Source organism: Lynx canadensis, chromosome B4 (assembly GCF_007474595.2).
Source record: "Lynx canadensis isolate LIC74 chromosome B4, mLynCan4.pri.v2, whole genome shotgun sequence".
In the NCBI taxonomy this organism is placed as follows: domain Eukaryota; kingdom Metazoa; phylum Chordata; class Mammalia; order Carnivora; family Felidae; genus Lynx; species Lynx canadensis.
This window is the reverse complement of record NC_044309.1, coordinates 80,216,420-80,240,615: the sequence shown is the minus strand read 5'-3', so window position 1 is coordinate 80,240,615 and position 24,196 is coordinate 80,216,420. Positions and strand designations below refer to the sequence as shown.

General features: G+C 41.9%; 1 protein-coding gene across 1 annotated transcript in view; it reads right to left on the bottom strand.

Moving 5' to 3' along the window:
- Positions 1 to 20,142, bottom strand: part of NCKAP1L (NCK associated protein 1 like) — a 40,203-nt gene extending 20,061 nt beyond the window's left edge. The window contains exons 1-18 of the mRNA XM_030322821.1: positions 19,989 to 20,142; positions 18,770 to 18,880; positions 17,947 to 18,039; positions 11,905 to 11,961; positions 11,273 to 11,415; positions 10,019 to 10,109; positions 9,791 to 9,928; positions 8,930 to 8,978; positions 8,675 to 8,831; positions 5,693 to 5,749; positions 5,339 to 5,435; positions 4,675 to 4,784; positions 4,372 to 4,504; positions 3,817 to 3,898; positions 3,577 to 3,635; positions 3,216 to 3,361; positions 1,702 to 1,834; positions 1,314 to 1,433 (exon numbers count right to left, since the gene is read on the bottom strand). Of these exons, the coding sequence (XP_030178681.1) occupies positions 1,314 to 1,433; positions 1,702 to 1,834; positions 3,216 to 3,361; positions 3,577 to 3,635; positions 3,817 to 3,898; positions 4,372 to 4,504; positions 4,675 to 4,784; positions 5,339 to 5,435; positions 5,693 to 5,749; positions 8,675 to 8,831; positions 8,930 to 8,978; positions 9,791 to 9,928; positions 10,019 to 10,109; positions 11,273 to 11,415; positions 11,905 to 11,961; positions 17,947 to 18,039; positions 18,770 to 18,880; positions 19,989 to 20,090 (1,878 nt within the window). The 5' untranslated portion in view covers positions 20,091 to 20,142. The remainder of the gene's footprint in view (positions 1 to 1,313; positions 1,434 to 1,701; positions 1,835 to 3,215; positions 3,362 to 3,576; positions 3,636 to 3,816; positions 3,899 to 4,371; positions 4,505 to 4,674; positions 4,785 to 5,338; positions 5,436 to 5,692; positions 5,750 to 8,674; positions 8,832 to 8,929; positions 8,979 to 9,790; positions 9,929 to 10,018; positions 10,110 to 11,272; positions 11,416 to 11,904; positions 11,962 to 17,946; positions 18,040 to 18,769; positions 18,881 to 19,988) is intronic.
- Between the last annotated feature and the right edge of the window lie 4,054 nt (positions 20,143 to 24,196).

Here is a 24,196-nt window from a genome sequence, read left to right as displayed (position 1 = left end):
GTGACCCTAAAGATGTGTCAACCCTCATATTATGCCAAAACGTCTGTGGTAGATTCTGAAAGTAATTCCAAAATAACGTAACTCTGCTCGTTATGGCAACATCACTAATTATTTATTCCAAATGATAACTTTAGAGGGGGCAATACTCATCTGGGCACAAAAGTCCTGGTGTGCGTGAAAACAATTACTCACATCACGCTTGAGTCACCCCTGATACAACACTGAGCAAATCTCTTTCGCGTCCCTTGCATGTAGTAGGGACTCAAAATAAGTGAAGAATATGCCCGCAATTCTACTTGGTTGCCTAGCTTCTGGGCATTCATCACTTAAATTTCTTTCTGGCATGTGTTTGTACTCCTCTTTCCCTTAAACCAGGACATTCCCCAAGGGCAGGGATTGTGTAACTTCCTTCTGGGACCCCATCCCAAAAACCCAGCACAGAGCTTAGGGCTCAGTAAGTACCAAATAATATAGCAGCTGACATCTATTAAGAGCGGTGTACTAAATCTTTAACATACTCTATTTCATTGCATCTCTATGATACCTCTGTGAAGAAACTATTTTTATCCACATTTTACATATGAGACAATGGGAAGGTTACGTAAGTAATAATATTAACCATCCATATGTATACACAACACACACACACACACACACACACACACACACACACACAACCTGGACCCCCTTCTACCAAAGTTGCTACAAAGCCTGACTCAAACCCAGGAAGGGTGGGTAGTCCAGGAAACCTAAAAGACTCCAGGGCAACAAGTTCCTCATTTTCTAATTTTCTGAAATTTAGGTTGAGCTAATCATGACCAGGTGCTGTGAGTCAGTCAAGGTGGGGCGTGGGGGTGGGGGAAACAAGCAGACAAGGACAAGAAAGCAGCCCTGAGGATAAACACAGAGGAGGTGCCTGAAAATGTTCACATGGCCACGGATTAGGGTGCAGCTGGACAGAAAGGTGAGATAAGACAGGTGATACAGGGGCCACAGTCCTAATTATGCATACACAGGGCAGAGAGGGGAGGGGGAATAAACAAGGGAGCTAACTCCTCTCTCAGAACGCTTCAAATGAGAGCACAGATTTTGCTGGTATGCAGCTGTTCAAATAAGAGTATTTTTGGACACCTCTATCTCGTCCTAAGGGAGTAAAGACTGAAGGAACTACACTAAGAAAAGAAACCTGCCATAAACTCAAGTACACAAAAGCCCTAGCTCTACTTGGGAGAAAGGGTTAGAGAACTTGGCATTTGACAGGAAGACAAGGTAGACAGAGGGAAACTGAAATAGAGAGAGAAGACTGAGCCTACCTGCTCGCTCAGGTTTCGTTGTTCAGCACAGAGCTCCAGGACGCAGTTGCTGGTCTGCTTGGCCAACTCTTCAAGGAAGGAGTTGCAGTGATGAAGGCCATGGTTCTTCAGGTGGGGGTACTTTGGAAAAGAAGAACCAAGGAAGAAATTGTCATCACCAAGACAGTCACTTCTTCCTCATAATCTGCTCTGAGCCACCACTCAGAAGAAGAAACAGACCCAGAGAGAGGACACGTTCTACATCAAGCTGAGACACTTAGGGTCACGTGTCACATACCTATGTTTGTACCCTTCTTATGACCAAAACCAACCCTTGGAATTGTGTTTTGTGGAATATGGATGAGATGTGATTAGAGAGATGACAGGGCTTAGAGGTCAGGGTACCCACCTCCTCCGGGCACATCTCATGAGTGCAGTGGACAAAATGAGCACAAATCAGAGGGAAAGCAATGGCATAACGCAACATGGTAGGTTCCTCCAGGGTCACGGCAAACATCTTCTCAAAGGTGCGGAGATGGAAGCTGCAGACAAAGGGGAAGCAGACTTAGAACCAGGGTTTAGGAGCCAGCTGGTCCCTTTGAGGTGGAGAGAATATTCATTCTTTCAACAAATATCTACTGATCTTCACACCTCCCTCCCTCACTTCCCTCCTCTCTCTCTCTCTACCTCTCTCTCTCTCTCTCTCTCTCTCTCTCTCTCTCTCATTCTAAGTAAGCTCTATGCCTAACATGGGGCTTGAACTAATGAACCGAAGATTGAGAGTCAAATGCTCTACAGACTGAGCCAGCCAGGTGCCCCCACAACTCCCTACTCTTAAGGTAGACAGGAAACCAAGAAACTTAACCCTTTTCGATTTTCATACTGGACCCCATGGTGGTTTAGTGCTAATCTTCTTCCCTGCCCTTGTCGAAAATTTGCTATTCTTCCCTCAGAGCCTCTGCATGATTTAATTTTTTTTTTAATGTTTATTTTTGAGAGAGACAGAGACAGAATGTGAGTGGCTTAGGGGCAGACAGAGGGAGACACAGAATCCAAAGCAGGCTTCAAGCTGTCAGCACAGAGCCCGACGCGGGGCTCGAACTCACAAGCTGTGAGATCATGACCTGAGCTGAAGTCGGACACTCAACCGACTGAGCCACCCAGGCGCCCTAGAGCTTCTGCATGATTTGGGCTATTCCCCCTAATTTAGAAGTCCTACAGTAATATTAATTCACATCCCTCCCAAAATTCGACCACTGAGGCTCCAGAAAACTTTCTCAGATTAATTCCATGATACTAATCTTTCCTCAACCCTATATCCTCTCAATATCATGCACTCTTTTTACACTTTCTTACATTTGCAATTATTATGTTGATGTCCTTTTCACATGTACATGGGTGTTGTATCTCCCCACCTATACTGAATGCAGAGAACAGAGCCAACATATTGTGTTGTTTGTTTGATCTGCCAAAGGACAGAGTTATGTCCAACAGTGGTCACTTGATAAATGCTGAATGATACCTAAGGAAGACAAACTAATTTTCATTCTCCAAAGGCCCTATTCTCCAACTCTCTCAATTATTTTCAGCTCCCTCCACTGAAACCCCACATTTTCCATGTCTCTTTTAAATCAAAATACCCCAAGAATAAAAAGAAGCTGCAGAAGGTTCCAAAGATACCAGTGTGGAAAAATATATACTGATGAATTATCACAGATAATTATCCTAAAGAAAGCCAAAACAAAAGGGAATCAACCTAAAATTCCTATGATTTGGTAGAACCTGGCATGAGTGAGTTGGAGCACCTGCCTCTAAGGAACTCTCAAACAATATTTTCCCATCTGTTGGAAGGAACTACTGTTCTCCACAGAAGCCAGGGAAGAGATCAGGTCAAATGATAAAGAGCTCTGAATAAGGGCATACCAGAAAGTAGACAAGTCAGAAGTTTCCACCAGTATAGTCTCTACTGAGTCCAGCATTCGGGAGTGAAAGACAATGAGATTCATCACCTTGGCTAAGTCAGGATTCTCGTGAAGGTGCAGGGGAGCCTTAGCCACACTGGTATATGCCTGTGGTTGGAGTTAGGAAAAGGGTGGAGAAGAACAAAATAAATGAAAAGGACAGCCCACCTAGGAGCTACAGTTTGGCTAGGGTTTGTCCTGTCAATCAGTAGTTGTCAATGTTGAATCACTCTATACAGCAGAGATTAGGAAATAAACAGAGAAGGGATTGTTGAGGAGGAAGAACCTTGAGAATGTGGGACCATTAACAGGAACAGACCTACCTGTAGACGGAACCAGTCCAGCCTCAATCCAGAGAATTCAAATTTCTCTCCACTATCAACTACAAGAAAAACAGAAGTTTAAAAGAAAATAATAAAACAGCACCCTATATCAAACTCCACAGAATGGTAGGTCCTTTTCAAAGTCATCTTGTCCCACTCCCTGGCTCAAGAGATCAAGATTTCTAGAACAAAAGATGTTCACCCTTATATACCTTACCTTCTCCTCTTCCCTCCAATTACCTTGTTTGAGATTGAGATTGGAGAGAGTACTGACGAATGAGGACATTATAATGGACTCCTCCTCAGGACACACAGACAGGTTCTAAAAGAGAAGTTTGAGTTGACATCAAGTGGGTAGAGGTTCCACCAGGACAGAAACCAGGACCACAAGGCTCAGTCAGTTCACGAAGGTAGAAAGAACTGGTAAGTGCCAGAAACAGAAAGAGCTAACCAAGAGATGGAGGAAATCCCCTGGGTTCACTGCCATGCTAACACCCAGTTTCTCTTTATTTTTCTCTCCTATTTCTAAGTAGTATTTTTCTCTCCTATTTCTTCATGTAAGAAGAAATATTCTCTCCTAAGTATTTTTCTCTCCTATTTCTTCATGTAAGAGGGGGAAAAAAAAAAAGACCGTGGAGATTATCGGTCTTTTTTTTTTTTTCTTTCAACAAATGCAGAGAGGAAAATCGGGCTTTTTGACAATCTACAAAGCATGAGATTCAGCCAGGGTGGCCCCCAGCGGGAAATGACCAGGGATCGCCCTGACAGTTCCAAAGTTTAGTTAATTAAACTTACTTGAATGATGTCACTGAGCACAAGGGCATCAAATCTGGCCAGGTACTGAAGGTGGTATTGCTGTATCACTTTGATGTGTCTCCGGACAAGAGCCCTAATCTCCTCCAATAAGAAAAGCAATTCTGCAATGCTCCTGCAGAGTCGAGGAAGAGAACAGGGAGGTTTTGAGACTAGAAATATCAACTGAGACAAAGACAGTGATAATAGAGCAGAAACGGAGACCTCCTGAGGTCATTTGATGCCTCCCTGTCCCATTTCCCAATCCATCTAAGGTCAAGGCTCTTAACCATGTCAAGTACTTACGAGTCAACATAGTCCTCAGGTGTCTTTGTCTTGGTGACGTTTTCTGTGTGGCGAACCAGCCAGGTGACCTCATCACGAATGAAGGACAGAGCCATGAAAGCATAAAGGGCCTAAGGAGAGGACAGAGATTATGAGAATTTTCAACTTTAAAAATGGATTTCAGAGCACAGAGAACCGTCATGATAATATGCCTACGGACACAATCGTGTAACCTCACCAGCAATAGTATCCAATAATAAACACAGAGACCCATAAAAACCACGTGAAACAGAATCAGACATGCACGTATGTTGACATTAGCTCACAGTCAATACTATTTCATCTCTATTAAGTCTTGGAAATATTTAGTAGGCATTTATGTGGTTTGGCAAAAAAAAAAAAAAAAAAAAGCAAGCTCTATCTTCAATTAGATCACACTCAAATAGAGGATAAGACAAGTACACAAATAGCTATAATGCATCATATACTACCCCCTGATGGTACCCAATAAAGAGATCCAAAAAGTTTTGGGGTGCTCCAGGAGGATTCAAGGGAATCAGTGTATACATATATAAACAGATCACGAACGACTCAGAAATGCAAAAACTAATGAATGCCAAGTCACTCCCCCACAGAGTCTTTCATCATTGGTCATCATTCCCCTGCCAACGTTTCATTTTCTTGCCTTGGGACCCAGCAGTCCTGGCTCATCTGTTAACACAGTCTCCAGCTCCTTCACTGCCATCCGCAGAAATTGGCGCCGTTGACAGTGAAATTGGCCGCTAAGGAAAGAAAGTAGAAACGAGAGAATAGTGCCTCTCCCATCCTTAAAAATCCTCCTAAGGCATTTAGGAAGGGGTATCAGATAGGAGGAACATTCAGTGCTGCCATTAGACTTGGTAAGAAAACACAAGAATCTGTGGGGAAGCAGCAAGTTCTTGGGTTGAAGCAATTAAGCTGTGGGCGGTTTAGGTGAGAACAAAGGTCAAGAGAGATTCCTATTCCATCCCGTCTTGGAGAGCCCATTCCCCACCTTTACCTGTTTGCAATTACATGCTCCTTGCTTTCCTTTATGTCTGCCACTCTCTTGCCATACCTGAAAATTGACACAAGCACAGCAGGGTTGGCCACACCACCAATTAGAGACCTTGTCCCACCTTCCCAGTCCTGAGAGATTCCAAATGACAGCCTATGTATGGGAAGCATGGGCACCCCTCACTTTCAGGATCTTTCCAAACCCAACTTTTCTCCCTGGCCTACTAATAAGAGACTCATACAGCTTAGAGATTATCCAGTTCTCCTCACTATTTTCGGATGAAGAAAATAATATCCAGGGAAGAGGAACGACTTGCCCAAGGTTACATAGGGTTGTAATGGCAAAACTGGGTCTGGACTTCTTGTCATGTGCTCCTGCCTTGACACCATTAGGCCAAGTACTCTTCCAGGTTTGGGGGAGACAAAAGAGACAGTGCATAAATATGACACGGGCCCTGCTCTTAAGTAGGAGTAGTTACTCCAGCTCTACCTTGGATCCCATTCTCACCCTTCTCCTCTTAGAATTTTTCTTTATCAGTTACCTCTGTCACTTGGTCTCTCCCTCTCCACCAGTTTATTCTCTACTCCCAACACATAAGTTCAAAGCCTCCCTTATCCTGAAAGACTTTCACTTGACCTTGACAATCTGCTGCACTTTCCTGTCCTCCCACACCACCAAACTCCTCCAAAGACACACCTAAACTCTTGACTTCCTCACCTTTCACTGACCCTTGAATCCCACAAAGCTTTTGACACTTAAAAAACTGTTCTCTCTAAAGTCAATGTGAACTGTTGAATCACCAAATGGCCTTTTCGTTGATCTTCACTTGTCTGTAATATCTGACTCTCCTGACCATCTCCTTTTTCTACTAGTGATCCAGGCTCAAAAATCCCACATTACTTTAGGCTCTGTGTGTTCCCTGGGTCCCTTATATCTGTCTTCTCTTGTCCTGCATCACTGTTGCCACTGCATTAGTCAAACTTCATAACCTTTCTTTTCCCTTTTCCAAACCACTCCCTTACTGAACTTGGCACAGAATGAAAGAAATTTAGACTTGGAAAGTATCTTAATTAAATCAGGATTCGACTCCACAGCATTCCTGGTAGATAATTTTTTCACCTCTACATAGTATGATGGAAAGCGACAGGATTAGAGTCAAATAATCTGGAATTATTTCCTATTTCCAATGAGTGGCATTGAGATTTAACTCCATTTTCTCATCTATAAAAAATATATTAATACTTACACATGAGTATAAGTACCATGAAGATCAAATTAGATCATTTATACCAAAAACCTCCCTCAACTATAAACCTTACATCTAAGTTGTTGTTCTTAGTGATGGGGAACTGAACACTCTTCAAACATGCCTTCCATTCCTTAAAAGCAATAATCATTTGGGGCACCTGGGTGGCTCAGTCGGTTAAGCGTTCGACTTCGGCTCAGGTCATGATCTTGCGGTTTGTGAGTTCGAGCCCTGCATCGGGCTTTGTGCTGACAGCTCAGAGCCTGGAGCCTGCTTTGGATTCTGTGTCTCCCTCTCTCTGCTCCTCCCCCACTCATTCTCTCTCTCTCTCTCTCTCTCTCTCTCTCTCAGAAAAAAAGAAACTTCGAAAAAAAACAAGCAATAATTATTAGAAAGTTTTATAGGTATACAGATATGGATGTAGATATAGACCCAAATCCACCCCTTGTAACTTCTAATTATTAATCTTAGACTTACTCTCTCTTAACTCTGACAGTGATTCTTTTTAAGGTAATATCCAGTTGTTGAGAGTATGAGGAATAAGTATTCTCATAGACTGCAGATAATACAGCTGTTTGGAGGGCAATTTGGTAGGAGCTATTAAAATTTGGTATATGCATACCCTTTACCCCAGCAATTCCACTTCTGAGAATCTACCTTAGAGAAATGTTCATGAAAATATGCGTCTAAGAATGTTCATTATAGTATTGTTTGTAATGATTTTTTTTTTCAACGTTTATTTATTTTTGGGACAGAGAGAGACAGAGCATGAACGGGGGAGGGGCAGAGAGAGAGGGAGACACAGAATCGGAAACAGGCTCCAGGCTCTGAGCCATCAGCCCAGAGCCCGACGCGGGGCTCGAACTCCTGGACCGCGAGATCGTGACCTGGCTGAAGTCGGACGCTTAACCGACTGCGCCACCCAGGCGCCCCAATGATTTTTTTTTTAAAAAGGAAACACTCTCAACTATGCTTCAGTTAAAAAACAAAGAAAGGAAAGTGGAAATGGTTCAAATGTCCATCACAGGGGATTGGGTAAATAACTTATGTTACAACCACATAATAGAATACTATGCAACTGTTAAAAAGAATAAGATTAAGTCACTATAGACGGACATGAAAAATATCCGAAATATAGTAAGTGAAGAAAAGCAAACTGCAGAACATAATGTAGCGGTGGGTCCATTGCTCTTTAAAAATTGCTTATGTAAGGCTGAAAACACATTCACACCTTTACATGTTACAGACACACAAGCATCTGGAGGACATACGCCAAACTATTCCGGGAGATGAGATTGTAGTCAACGTCCACTTTCTATTTTTTACATTTCTGGATATTAGTGTGCAATAATAAAAAAGTAATAAAGATATGTGACCCCTTCCTCAATCCAACGCCTCCTTCTCTTTATAGTTCTCTCTCGATTCTTCCCTTCACAGTCAAACTTCTTAAAAGAATTACTTATTAAATTCCTTATCCCCCATTTGCTTCTAAACCCACAACCCGGTTTTCAACCTTACCACTCAACTGAAGTTGTGCACAGGAAGGGCACTAAGACCACCTTTATAGCCACATCCAATAAACATTTTCCAGTCCTCATTTTCTTTGACTTCTCAATGTCATCTAATGTAAATAACCGATCTTCCCTCCTGAGAATGTTTTCTTCCCTTCACTTCTGTCTTCCCTCTTCCCCAAAACCCTAAAAATCTCAAAATAAGATTAGTTGGCTCTCACGTCTCACCCTTTCCAACTGCTAAATAAGTCCTCGGTGACCTTGTGCACCTGTAGCACATCCTCCCGGATTAGGGTGATGTACAGGGAGCCCTGCAGACACAGCTTCCACAGCTTCTGGCACTGGTTGTTGGAGTTGAGGCACCCATTACAAAGAAGAAACCCAACTGCAGGTGGATAAAATAGTGCAGATGAAGACTTTTAGAATTTTCTATCCACGTAACACGCTGCGACATCTACTCCCACCTGATCCCATAAAACTTACTGATAATCCAGCGTTCCATCACTTCCACAGATAGGTACTCACAGGCCATCTGTGAGAAGAGAGGCAGAGATGGTCAAGCAGTTATTGAACCTGGTCTTCCCCTAAAGACTAAGGCAGTCAAGACCAGGGCAGTCAAACTAGAATTTAAGTATCAAAACCAACTTTTATTTTACCAGACTGACTCAGGACACTTTGATAAACCAGTAGCTGGGGAACCTGCCAATCATGGAGGTGAGGCAGTGGAAGTGAAATGAGCAAAAATGAATACACTTGAGAAAAGGAAATGAAGCTTGGGCTGGAAGTTGGGACAACGAAACACGTAATATAATATCTCTTCAACAGCTTAGAAAAGCAATACTCAAAATGTTCTCATGATCGCTTCCTCCTTTGGATTCTTTTGCCACTTCAAGCACAAATCACTCATTTGGAGTTTCTCATTCATCTTGTACCATCTCTTGTATTTTTATGACTATGTGGCATATATTCCCTCCAAGAGTTTAAGTTCTTGAAGCACGGATGTTGGGCCCATATTAATTGAATAAAAATATTTGTTCATTAACTGATGCCTATGTTTAATTTCCTGCTGGGCTGAATAGGTGTCTAATGACTCACTTTCATCTGTCCATTCATTCTATGATTATTCATTAAATTCTTCCTATGGGCAGCCACACGCTAATCCTGGTCCAAACAAAAGCTCGAATCCAAACATGATTTTTTAGCTATAAGAGGTTATCAACTTAGATGCATATCCTAGAAGAGGGCTAAAGCACTCTTAGGGATGATATTTCTTGAAAGAAGCACTCTCTACAGAGATGGCCTTGGCAAAGAGAATGTCATCACTGACCAGAGAAGGGAACGTACTGTGTCTGAATTGGCAGGGTTAATCATGGCTGGGGGGCTGCTGATGAGACTCAGAAGCTGGGCACTGCGCCACTGCTCAGCCCCCTGGGTCCTCCGGACGAAGAGGAAGTGCAAAGAGAGGAGAGCTTCACTCACAGCCTGTGGGAATAAACAAATGAATCCTTAATGTCAATGACGAGGACGATATACTTCCACCAGAGGAATTCTCCACTCTCTCAGGAAACTTGCCTTTGTGTGAGGCCCAAACTCCTCTGTCAACTTCTTCAGAGGGTGATCATACTCTAACACCATCTGCCCCAGACGAGCAAAACTGGGGTCACTGGAAAAAGCATAGGAAAGAAGAGTTACAGGTCTCCCTTGACCATGATGTAAACTCTCATGTTTGCAGATAGGATAAAGCTGTGTGCATAGGCTGGCATCCCCCTCCACCTTCAAAGATATAGAAACTAAACTGTGAGTTACATATATAGATAACCCATTCCAGACCCAAGTGTATCAAGCTATTAGATAGAACTACATAGTTTGGGGCAGGTCCGTGAAAGTTTCTGCCATGTAAGTACCCAAAATAGTACTGAACACATGATAGGTACTCTATAAATTCACGTTAATTAGTTGCAATTCGAGTAACATGCCTAGGTCCAAATCTGTATACAACCCAAAAAGATACAAGTAAATTCAAAGCTAATGGGTAAGGCACGTGCCTAGGTATTCATGGAGACACATGGGAATACACATCATACATAGAACAATGTGTCACAGCCTACTCTGATTCTTCTCGTCTTCATTTTTTCAGCCCTTAAATACTTTTATTTGCACTAATGGAGGGGCACAGAATTTCAGATGATCCAAAATCCATTTATATTTGGCTTCAAATGTACTATCATACATTACTTACCTCTAATGGCTTTACCTTGCTAATATTATTCCTACCAATACTAAAAAAAGAAAACTTTATCTTCCTTTCACAATAACCTGAAAAGCACAGTGGAAGCCAGCCCAGGATTAAAAAATGATCAGAGACAATGCAAATTGGATAATCCACTAGAAGATACTCAAGAGTTAACGATATGTAAAAGAGTTGTGCACTTGTTGATATATGCCATTATAAGGATTTAAAAAAAATTTTTTGGGGGGACGCCTGGGTGGCTCAGTCAGTTAAGCGTCTGACTTCAGCTCAGGTCATGATCTCACAGTTCGTGGGTTCAAGCCCCGCATCGGGCTCTGTGCTGACAGCTCAGAGCCTGGAGCCTGTTTCAGATTCTGTGTCTCCCTCTCTCTCTGCCCCTCCCCTATTCATGCTCTGTCTCTGTCTCAAGAATAAATAAACATTAAAAAAAAATAAAAATTTTTTTTTGGCCTGGATCATCATGTAGATTGTAAGTCCTCAAATGAGAAAATATGGATTCTATTTCCTTTGTGTCCACCTTGTACCTCATACCACCATGTATGAGATTCTTCATCTCCTAAATCCCTTTAACTCACCTATGCCCATGCAGCATCTCATGGGCACAGTTGTACATGCCAATGAGTACCCGTCGGTCTTCAATCCGTGACAGAAGTAAAATAACTGAGGTGTAAGTCACAATCAAGTCCAGGTAGCTCCGGGTGAAGTCAAAGTTGAGATTCTGCAAGGAAAATACATAGGAACCCAAGAACAGCAAGGCCAGTTAATCCCTATTTCACCCACCATTCCAGACAGTACTAAATAGACTCCGAAAGGGTCTGTTTAAAAGGAGGAACTGGTAGGATGGAAAATTCAGAAGGAGAAAATAGGAACCGCAGTCAGGGGTTAAAAATGAGCTCAAGATACAAAAAGGCCAGGAAATTTGGTAACATCTGGAGGTTAGAAGAGGTGGAATAAGAACATTTTGGTGTCATTGTTATATTAAATAAATCATACTGCTGATCTGCTTCACATGTAAATATCCTTTAACTTCAGCACTTTATACAAAAGAACTATAGTCATGGAGTGAATAATACAGTATATTATATTATAAACATATTGTAATATATTATCATCCTGAAGGAATAGCCATTCTTCCAGTCCCTTCCCAACCCACACTGTTCCAACCAAGACCTTTTCTAGGGTAGAAGAGAATGACGAAGAATCTTACAATATCAAAATGGCACTGGCAGGCATCAATGGTGTTGAGAAGCTCATATACATGATCCTGGGGGTAGAATTGGAAATGAGAATGAATAAAGAATAAAGAGAAGGTGACATGTACTACTAGAATTTGAAGGGAAGGTTCTCTCCCTTAGAGGTCCTAGAGAGCCACTGAGTTACATAAGGGAAGCTGAATAGAGGGAGTTTCTCTTCAGGAAGCCATCAGTGGGCCCCTATTAAGCTTACCCTACCAAATGCCCAAGTTTCCACAGACACAAGTCACTACTATATTACACATACTCTCCCTAATTTTATCATCCCAGTGCCCCCTTCCTCCACACACACACAAAAAAAGGTTACAAAATGCAGATCATCTGATAGGCTGTTTCTAAGATACCGGAAATTACGGGGCGCCTGGGTGGCTCAGTCGGTTGAGCGGCCGACTTCAGCTCAGGTCATGATCTCGAGGTCTGTGAGTTCAAGCCCCGCGTCGGGCTCTGTGCTGACAGCTCAGAGCCTGGAGCCTGTTTCAGATTCTGTGTCTCCCTTTCTCTCTGCCCTTCCCCTGGCTCATGCTCTGTCTCTCTCTGTCTCAAAAATAAATAAACGTTAAAAAAAAAAATTAAAAAAAAATAATAAGATACCGGAAATTAGACCCATTTTTTATTGATAAATCCCAAAAGTTTTTCTTGTAATCCATCTCCTGTTTTCAGAAATTAGTCATTAACAAATGAGACTATGACCCAACCTTCTATGTTTCTATTTACTGACCACTTACTATGTGCTAAGTACTTACTAGGTAATTTGCATATCCTTCATTTAACCCTCATTCCAGTGTGATAGGGATTCGTTTTCTTTTCATACATAATTTTACCTAAATAAATATGCAGTTTTATTGTGGACACTTCCCTCCCCCCACATCGGCACCACCCTCCATCCTGCCCCAACTCCCAGGTAAACCAGTTTAACAACCCAGTATGGCCTTTCTTAATTTTCTCCCTATTTATATAGTCTTATTCAGATGGGGGGGGGAGGAGAAAACTAGAGAGAGAGGTTTTTTTCATCATCATTTGTGTTATAAAATTGAGATAATGTTATATTCTTCTTGCCATTTTGTTTTTCTCATCCAACCGTACCTGCTTAAAGTCCTCCAAGTCATCTGGTAGAACACTAATGTACTTCTTTTTAATGGCCACATAATAGCCCATGGTATGGTCAATTCATTCAGCCTTTTTTCCCACTGATGGAAATTTTCTTTGTTCCCAGTCCCTGGCCTCTCCTTTGTTCCCTATTCCTAACATATTGGCACTTTCATTTCTACAAGATGGAACTGCTAGATCAAAGAATATATATATTTTTACTTTAAAAATGTGTTGCCAAGGACTTGAGCAGATACTTGATAATAACAAATACACACATGGCCGATAAGCAAATGAAAAGATGTTCAACGGTATTGGTCATCAGAGAAATGCAAATTAAAACAACACTGTATACCCATGAAAAGGCTAAAACTTAAGTCAATTAATAGTAAGTGCTGATGAGAATGTGGAGCAACTGAACACTAATATATGACTGATGGGAGGAGAAAAGGGAACAACGACTTTGGAAAAAAAGTTTGGCAGTTTCTTACAAAATTAAACATACACATACCATTTGATTTAACAATTCAATTTCTAAATTATTTTCCCAAGTGAAATGAAAAATATGTTGCCACAATGACTTGTACTCAAATGTTTATAGCATCGTGGGCATAATGGCCACCAATATGCGTAATGGACACAACCCAATGGCCATCAACAGGTAAATAGATAAATTGTATCCATACAATGGATCAGTACTCCACAAAAATAGGAAATGAATCACAGTTACATGAAACAACAGAGAGACAGCTCAAAAACATTATACTGAGTGAAAGAAGCCAGATACAAAAGAATGCATGCTGTATAAATTCTAATTATATGAACCTGTGGAAAAGAGAAGAAAAGAAAATTCTAATCTAGAAAGCAGATCAGTGGTTGCCTGGGGCCAGGAGTTGAGGAGATAGGGATTGAACTGGGAAAAAAAAAAAGCTCAGGAAACATTTGGAGTGATGGAAATTTTCTATACTCTCACTGTGGTGGTTTTTACATAGGTGCATATATGTGTCAAACTTATTAAAACAGGAAAAAATGTTTCCACGTTATCTTCCCCAAAAGACCTAATCTAAATTAACACATGGGGGATTGGGGCGCCTGGGTGGCTCAGCCAGTTGAGCATCTAACTCTTGATTTCAGTTCAGGTCGTGATCCCAGGGTTGTGGGATCATCAAGCCCCATGTTCGGCTCTGTGCAGAGCGTGGAGCCTGCTTAAGATTCTCTCTCTCTCTCTCTCTCTCTCTCTCTCTCTCTCTCTCTCTCTCTCTCCCCCTCTCCTCCATGCATGCACACTCTCCCTCTCTCTCCCTCCTTCCCTCTCTCTCTCAAATAAATGAATAAATAAATAAATAAACACACAAAATTTAAAAATAAATTAATACATGGGGAAACCAAGGCTAAGAGCAGTTAAGATACATGCCCACGATCACAAACTAGTAAGGGATAGTATCAGAATTAGAACACAGAGCTCATGATTTTCCCTGTATACTACATGACTTCTAAATCTCTGTCTACCCCTATGTTGCCTCATTTGCTAGGAGGGCCTTTCTACCACACCTTCCTGAAACCCAATTCCCAAAGATTATAGATGAGATTTACTATCGGCCACTCACACAATGTCACTACATAAGTCTTATCTTCTAAAGTTAAGAATCAAAAGAGAATGGAATTAGCATTTGTTGGCCTTACTATATGCTAAATACTGAGCTAGATGTTTTCCCTGCATCATCTCATTTAATTCTCACAAATACCCCACATAGATCTTATTTCCCCATTTTATAGATAAAGAAACTGGAATCCAAAGAGTGTCCTGTCTAAATTTATACATCTGGCAAATGGTAAAGCTGAGATTTGAAACCAGGTCTGTCTGATTCAGAGCCTACCTACTTTACAATGCACAATATCTCAGTGTCTCTATTATTCCTCTTACCCTAAATGAGCGATACCATACACCCTGGGCTCAGAACTTTACCAATGCAGCAACCAGAAGGTGTCCTAAAATCCCCTTTGGACCCAAAGGTTTCCTAGTTTATATGCATCCAGCATTCTTTCCACCACTCCACCAGTGCCTGCCTACCTTTTTCCTAAACACTACCCTCAATTCCAAGATTAATAACTTCTGACCTGACCCTCCTTCAGACTTTACAGTTTTCCATGTCCCCACTTCATTGTGTGATGAAAGGCCTGGATTAGCCCCCTCGGGTAGATTGGGGGCACCCAAAGCAGGGTTCCATACTCTTGTTTCATCTGAAGAAATCCTATGGTACCATCACAAACTTGGATTGCTCAGATGGCTAAAATCTGTGTTATTTCTTGAATACGTAAATAACACATGCTCATTGCAGAAAAATTATAAAATACAAACAAGCATAATTTTAATTCATTTTTAAAATCACTCAAAATCCCACCAATCAGAAGTTCAAATTTTCTTTATATGCGTGTTTCCCCATATAAATATACATATTAGAGACATCTTATATCTTACTGTATTATAATTTGCTTTGACATTAAAGAATATATGAAAAACATTTTTCCATGCTGATTATCATAAATATTATCATCTTTCACAGCTGCATAATATTCATTTATACATATACTCTGAACTTTTAACCGAACCTCTATATATCGGATACGTCAATTATCAATTTGTCACTATCTTAAGTAAGGCAAAAGAGTACATTATTTTTTTTTTAACAGAGTACATACTCTTACATATCTCTGTACTTCTGATTGTTTCCTTAAGAAAAACGTCTAGAGGGGCGCCTGGGTGGCGCAGTCGGTTAAGCGTCCGACTTCAGCCAGGTCACGATCTCGCGGTCCGTGAGTTCGAGCCCCTCGTCGGGCTCTGGGCTGATGGCTCAGAGCCTGGAGCCTGTTTCCGATTCTGTGTCTCCCTCTCTCTCTGCCCCTCCCCCGTTCATGCTCTGTCTCTCTCTGTCCCAAAAATAAATAAACGTTGAAAAAAAGAAAAACGTCTAGAAATAAAATCACTACATTAAAAAGTATGTGTTTTAGGGATGCCTGGGGGCTTAGTCCCTTAAGAGACGGACTCGTCTCGGCTCAGGTCAATGATCTCATGGTTGGTGAGTTTGAGCGGCAAGTCAGGCTCTGTCCTGACAGAGCAGGGCCTGCTTGGGATTCTGCCTCTCCCTCTCTCTATGCCTCCCCGGCTCATTTTCTCTCTCTCTCTCTCTCTCTCTCAAAACAAACTTTTTTTTAAAAAAATATGTGTTTTTAAGACTTTTGAAACACATCATCAATTTGCCCTTCAAAAACATCATACCAAATAATTTTTACAGTTTGTTTACATTTACAAAAATAGTACCCGCTCATTATTTAAAACACAAAGAAAATATCATCTACGTAGTATTGCTACCAAAACTACAATCAGAGAGTTAACAAATCAGACAAATCCAAATTGAGGGATATTCTGAAAAATAACTAGTCTGGACTCCAAAAAGTCAGTGTTATCAAAGACATAAGGAAAAAAAAAAAAAACGGTTGGGAACTATTCTAAAGACTACAGGGGCGCCTGGGTGGCTCAGTCGGTTAAGCGTCCGACTTCGGCTCAGGTCATGATCTCGCGGTTCGTGAGTTCGAGCCCCACGTCGGGCTCTGTGCTGACAGCTCAGAGCCTGGAGCCTGTTTCCGATTCTGTGTCTCCCTCTCTCTGACCCTCCCCTGTTCATGCTCTGTCTCTCCCTGTCTCAAAAATAAATAAAACGTTAAAAAAAAAAATTAAAAAAAAAAAAAGACTACAGAGACATGACAGCTAAATCCAATGTGTTATACGTGAGACAACTAGTAGAATGTGAACACGGACTGTATGTTAAAACTAATAATATTGCAGTAATGTTACATTTCCTGAGGGCGATAATTATATTAGGGTTATATAAGAAAATATTCTTGTTCTTAGATGTATGCTAAAGTATTTAGGAAGGGAAATGGCACGACATCTGCAACTAACTCAAATGGTTCAGGAAAACAATAAAGATTAGCAAACATGGTAAAATACTAACAATTAGGAAATCTAAGAGAAGAATAGAATCATATTCATTGTAATATTCTTGAAATTTTTCAGATTTGTAATAAAATATTGGGGAATGGTACTTAAAATACTTGAATACTTAATAATGCTTAAATATATACACTGTAATAAATTAAAGCTAATCATAGTCTACTCCCAAAGGTATTTATTCCTAACAGTTAAATATATAATGTTCCAAATCTGCCCAAGTACATACTAACACTATATATATATATACAAGCCTATGTATCCTTTTATTTATTTATTTTTTAAATGTTTATTTACTTTCGAGAGAGAGAGAGACAGCACAAGCAGGGAGGGGCAGAGAGAGGGGGAGACACAGAGTCCGAAGCAGGCTCCAGTCTCTGAGCCGTAAGCACAGAGCCCAATGCAGGGCTTGAACTCACAAACCATGAGACCATGACCTGAGCTGAATCAGACGTTTAACCAACAGAGCCACCCAGGTGCCCCATAAATGAAATGTAATTATATCATACACTATAACTTGTTTTTCTTTAACCAAGATATCCTTTCACATCAGCACATATCCCTTACTTTTTTTTTTTTTTTTACGTTTATTTATTTTTGAGACAGAGAGAGACAGAGCACGAATGGGAGAGGGTCAGAGAGAGAGGGAGACACAGAATCCAAAACAGGCTCCAGGCTCTGAGCTGTCAGCACAGAGCCCGATGCGGGGCTCGAACTCACGGACTGTGAGATCATGACCTGAGCCGAAGTCGGTCGTCCAACCGACTGAGCCACCCAGGAGCCCCAATCCCTTACTTTTTCAAGAAACAATGTTAAGAAACATAAATGAACATCTACTAAAGAAGGAATAGCCTCAGAAGGATAATGCCTATACTGGGGTCCTAGGCTAGAGAGAGCTCACCCGAAATTCCATGACATCCACAAATGACTGGTAGTAGTTGATGAGAAATCTAATTATCTCAGATTTTTCTCGATGTACTGGTCCTAAATGTTGCTGAGGGAAACACAAAGCAAAAATTTTAAAACACAAATAACACAATTGTTCAAGGTAATCCAAGAAGAATAGGAGTCATGCCTAAAACATTCTTGAAAAGACTTGAAATACACTGACAGGCAAAGTTGGAAAATCTCCAATGCTCTGAAGGTCTTAAACAGAGGAGAGTCTCTAGGTAAGATGATGCGTATAATCTTGACTAGATACAGAGTGCTAAATGAGAGGAAACTTCAAGGTCTCTTTCAGTCAAAGAGGCTTGCCGTTTATATTAAAGTCAAAAGAAGCAGAATGAGAAGATGCTATACGTATAATGGTAAGAAATCTTGGGCTAATATTTAATGGAGGAGAACTAAGGAACAGTCCACGAGATGCCTGATTCTCAGATAATCAGCAAGGAAACAGAGGGGGAAACAGGAACAACGGTAAAATAAATGTACCTTGCTGGGTTGATCAAGCTGTCTTCCTCTATAAGAACAAAGTGTTCTCATGAATCTTGCAACGGAGAAAGGGGCAATGCTTTGCTCTAGCTTACCCTGAGAGAATCCCATCTTATCTCAGAACTCTCAAGATTACAAGAGCCTGAAGCCCTGTGGTTGAGTCCAGGAAAACTAAAAGGAGGCTACTTTATCCCCTGCCAAGTTCAAAGAAAGGCAGTTAAAAGAGGAGAGTTCAAGCCATCCAAGCACAGAATTATTTCAGAGAAAAGAGAGGAGAGGGATCATGTTCTCACCGTGCTGCTTCGGACATCAATGTTGGGAAATTTCTTGTTGATATACTTGAGAGAAGGTTCCATGGACTTTTCCAGTAAAAAAGGTGGCTTGGATTTGGGGTCTGAGCAAGTCTGCACAAATAAAGCACACTCTGTTTCAACCCTTTCTCCTGTCCCTCCAAACATACCCCTCCCTGCAGCATTCATTCTCACACAGTCTCATGGAAAGGGAATCTGAGAATTCATTATGAAAGCATTATGAAAGTCTACTGTTAAGTGGATGAGGAACAAGCTCCAAGACATGAAGCCAACTATCAGTAGAGCTGAACAAACTGGGTATCTTGTCTCACGGAGAAGAATTCAGCGAATTCAGCGTCTGCTGGGGCCCCAGCGCAAAGAGGAAGCTCTCTCCCCACCCCTCAGCTGAAGCCGGAAGGAGTGAGAAAAGCAGCTGCTCCTGAATTAGACTTCGTGGGCAAGTGTGTCACAATTATGTCCATATCTAAGTATCTCACCCAGAGGGCATTTGTAGGAGTCATGGGGTCAGACAAACCATGTTCCTGGTGATTTGTTTTATTACAAAATGCATAAAAGTTCCCTCTCCCTATTTTCTCTTCCAGAAACTCCCCACTCCCGCCCCTGTCTTTATCTCTTTACTTCCCTAGGCCCAGCTCCTTGCCCCCCACCCACCCCCCACCCAACAGCCCCTCCTAGTCTCACTCTTGTCACCAGCCTCCCTCAACTCAACAGATCCTATCCTAAGCATACACACACAACCAGAGCATGAACTCTCAGACTCTAAATATCTCAGAAGGCACCTACCCATATTTTATTGAAATATCTATTTTTTTCCTTTGAGGTAAGTACTTCCATGGAAAAGCTTTTGCCAGAGACCCAACTTTGGATGTCTTCAGAGTATGGGAGATCAACAATAAACAATGAGACCCAGAATTCTAGATCCCAGACCTTATTCAAGTGACTCAGAACAAAATTATTTCCTACCTCCATATGCCCAGCAGAAAGCAGACACTCTCATTGGGGCGAGAATCATATCGAGAAGGGGAAAGCCCTTAAAAAGAGCCTCCCGTTCTGCCTTCCTACACTGGCTGGCCTATGTAATCTGAGTGACTGAAGGCCAGTGGGAAAGAAGAGGAGTCTAGCCCCTGGAACTGCCAGCCACGGGGTCCCCTGCCCTACTGTTGCTGGAATAATTAGTACTGGCCCAGTTGTTCATGCTTACCTTCTTGATGTTATACATTCGGATGAGAACCCCCCGACCTCGATCATTCAGAATAGTGAGCTTCTCGGCTAATTTATGCTGGTAGGCAGAGGTCAAAGACATGATGGCCACCGAAAGAGAGGAGTATCTGGACAGCAATGCCGAATCTCCCCAAACACTTTCAGCTTGGGTGGTGACACCCCCTGGGCGGAGGGACCCAGCCTGGTTGGTGCGCTGGTCTTCCTGTAGCCTCTACAATTGGCTCATGGGGGAAAGCAGTCATTACAGCTCACAGGCCTTCAGAATCTTCTTGTGCTTCCTCTTGCACACTCAGCAGGAGACACTTCCTCTTTCTAGCTGTGTAGCATTTTTGGTAAGACTGTGAAGTTGGTGGAGGCAGGGGAGAGGGACAGGCTTTCAAGGCTCCTCACAGTCTAGCACCAACCTTTTTGGCCTTACCCCTTCACTAGAGTCCTATAAAAAGCTCTGCACCAGACAAACAAGTATCGACTACCCCACTCCCATCCACCTTTATGCTTTTTCTCTTTTATATATCCCCATCAAGAACACCTATGTTAGGGGCGCCTGGGTGGCTCAGTCGGTTAAGTGTCCAACTTCAGCACAGGTCATGATCTCATGGTTTGTGAGTTCGAGCCCCATATCAGGCTCTGTGCTGATAGCTTGGAGCCTGGAGCCTGCTTCAGATTCTGTGTCTCCCTCTCTCTCTGCCTCTCCCCTGCTCATGCTCTGTCTCTCTCTGTCTCTCAAAAATAAATAAATGTTTAAAACAAATTTAAAAAAAAAAGGAACACCTATGTTATTCTCAGCTGAACCTTAGGCCTATCCATCTTTTATTTTATTTTATTTTTTTCAACGTTTATTTATTTCTGGGACAGAGAGAGACAGAGCATGAACGGGGGAGGGGCAGAGAGAGAGGGAGACACAGAATCGGAAACAGGCTCCAGGCTCTGAGCCATCAGCCCAGAGCCCGACGCGGGGCTCGAACTCACGGACCGCGAGATCGTGACCTGGCTGAAGTCAGACGCTTAACCGACTGCGCCACCCAGGCGCCCCCCTATCCATCTTTTAGGGCCCAGATTAAATCCCAAATCCTCCACATTATCCCTTCCAGTGTCAAATACTATACAGAACACCATATTCTTCACTATATTTTTAAGTATATGACTTATCTCCCCCAACCACATCATAAGCCCCTTAATGACAGGAATTGTATCTAATACTTCTTCATATCTTTCACAATACTTTAATACAGTGATTCTTAAAATGTAGCCATATCAGCATCATCTAGAAACTTGTTAGAATGCATATTCCCAGGACCCACTCCAGACCTACTGAATCCAAAACTCTGGGGTAGAGTCCAGCACTCTGTGTTTCTTTTTTTTTTTTTAATTTTTTTTTCAACGTTTATTTATTTTTGGGACAGAGAGAGACAGAGCATGAACGGGGGAGGGGCAGAGAGAGAGGGAGACACAGAATCGGAAACAGGCTCCAGGCTCTGAGCCATCAGCCCAGAGCCTGACGCGGGGCTCGAACTCCCGGACCGCGAGATCGTGACCTGGCTGAAGTCGGACGCTTAACCGACTGCGCCACCCAGGTGCCCCAGCACTCTGTGTTTCAATAAGCCTTCCAAGTAATTCCAATGTACTCTCAAGTTTGAGAACCACTGCTCTTGCACAAGAGTTCATTTATTTTTTTTTTAAGTTTATTTATTTATTTTGAGAGAGAGAACAGTCACACAAGTGGGGAAGGCACAGAGAGTGCGAGAGAGAATCCAAAGCAGGCTCCACATTGTCAGAGCAGAGCCCGATGTGGGGCTTGAACTCACAAACTGTGAGATCATGACCTGAGCTGAAATGAAGAATTGGATGCTTAACCTACCAAGCCACCCAGGCCCCCATCTAGTACAATAGCTCTTAAAGGTGCTAAAGAAACTGAGATCAATCCCTATCCTCTGAGATTCAGGATTGGTAACTCTGCAGTGAGGCCTAGAAATCTGCATTTCTAAGTACCTTGGGAGGATTTGGTGCAAATATTCCATCAAATACATGTTGAGAAACACCGATCTAGAACACCACCTCTTGGACTCAACCACTTAGTAAAGATGCTCACTTTGTTTGTTCCAATTTAAGACTAAATTGGGAAATAGGCCACATGAAGAACCATATTAACTGAGATTAACAAGGGAAAAGTAATTAATAGACTTTAAATCTTAGAAGGCTGAATAAATTTTAGCACTAAAAAATTCTTGCCATTCTAACCAGGCCTTAGCTCCCTAATTCAAGAAAACCAACTCACTTTCATGTTTCTTTCAAGGAGAAAAGCAGAAAGTCCTCAGAAAAATTCTACGTTAAACAGAGTTGTCTTCATATCTACTTCCTTTCCAATACCTTTTCTCCACTTTTCTTTTAAAAAAATTTTTTAACGTTTATTTATTTGAGAGAGAGGGAGAGAGAGACAGAACGCGAGTGGGGGTGGGACAGAGAGAGAGGGAGACACAGAATCTGAAGCAGACTCCACGCTCCCAAGTGGTCATCAGCACAGAGCCTGATGCGGGGCTCGAACTCATGAACCGCAAGATCATGACCTGAGCTAAAGTCGGACCCTTAACCGACAGAGCCACCCAGGCACCCCCTTCCACTTTTCAATCATTCTCATTTGCCATACCCAGGGCTCTTACATTATTCCAATAAATCCTGGGATGGAGGGATAGGAGAGCTGATTGGCATTATTATATACAGATCTTAATATGTTTGTTCTCAAGATACTGTCTCTTTTAAAGAAACAAGATGACAGTGCTTAACACACAAAATTTCAAACATCCCTAAGGGAAACTTTATACTCCTGGAAAACAGAATCTGCCTTCCAGTTTATTTACTAGATAGAATCCCTAGAAAGCTAGGGGCCTGGAATGAGGTGTTATTGGCCCTGAAGATTTGAATTACCCGCTATTCTCAAAGAAACCCAGGTTCTACTAAAGACATTGGTGGGATTTCTACTGGTCTTTCACCTTGATGGGGGAGATTAAGAGCAGTTGCTGAGGCACCAACAGGTAGGAAGCACAGCTGCCATATAGCCGCAGCCTTTTTTACAGGTTAGTATAGTTTCATTGGATCTTTTTCACTTGCATTTGTTATCCTCCTGAAAATTTTGTTGAAGACTCTCCATACCAAGCCAATCTTTTCTCCTGCTCCCAAATACATACTCCCCAACCCAGCAGGGACTAGCCTAGTAGTCTACCGTGAATGTGCCACATTCATTTCTGCCTTTCTCATGATGTGTGCTTTTCCTCTTGCTGACCCAAATCCTACTCGATATTCTGGATCTGGCTCAAAGAGTCCTAAGTCCGGCCCTTGCTGAACTCCTGCGGTATTTGGTCACTACCACATATTTTACATCTAAATTAGGTCCCATCTTTGACTGCCTGTTTCATATTCTACTGCCACCCCAGCTGAACTGTAAGATTGCTGGAGACTGGAAAACACTTATTTGCTTGTATTTAGTATATGTGAAAACCCTACATTTCAGCATAGGACAGATTTTGGGCTTGAATGTAGTTGAGTCCAATGGACAAAGCCTTATGATTTAGAGGCAAGGAGCCCAGGTTATGGAGCCATAAAGCTTGAGTCTATATCCCAACTCTATCATTTAGCAGCTCTGATCCAGTTTCCCTGCCTGCAAAATGGAGATATTGATAACAGTTCCTACCGAAAGGAACTGTATTAAGGTCCTACACGCGAAGTGATGACCTAGTTATATACTAGGACCCGGTACTTTAAGTGCTTTGTACGTATTACCTCAAATAATACTAATGTTATTCAAACATGTGCTAGCTTTGTAACTTCAGGATCTCTCTCACTCACGGAGTTGGTTTCCTAATCTATAAAACTGTGGTGATTCCTCATATACCTGTAGAAGTGGTTACATTCCTCATATACCTGTAGAAGTGGTGTTTGTAAACATTCAGCTCAAGGCCTGGTACGCTGGATTAAGAATGCCAAAAAGAAAGTAAAATTTGGGTGTTTTTAGTATGTGATGAGCTTATGTCACTTTCTGTGAAATTCTATTTGGCATCGCATAAAGAAAAAGGCCAGATTTAAAGATGGGACTAATTGTTCCAACTGGTAGACTTTAGAGAAACGTCATTGGAAAGACCATGCAGCAGTTCCTCCTGGAAACTGGAAGAACCCTTCTGAGGGTGCTTCAATTAC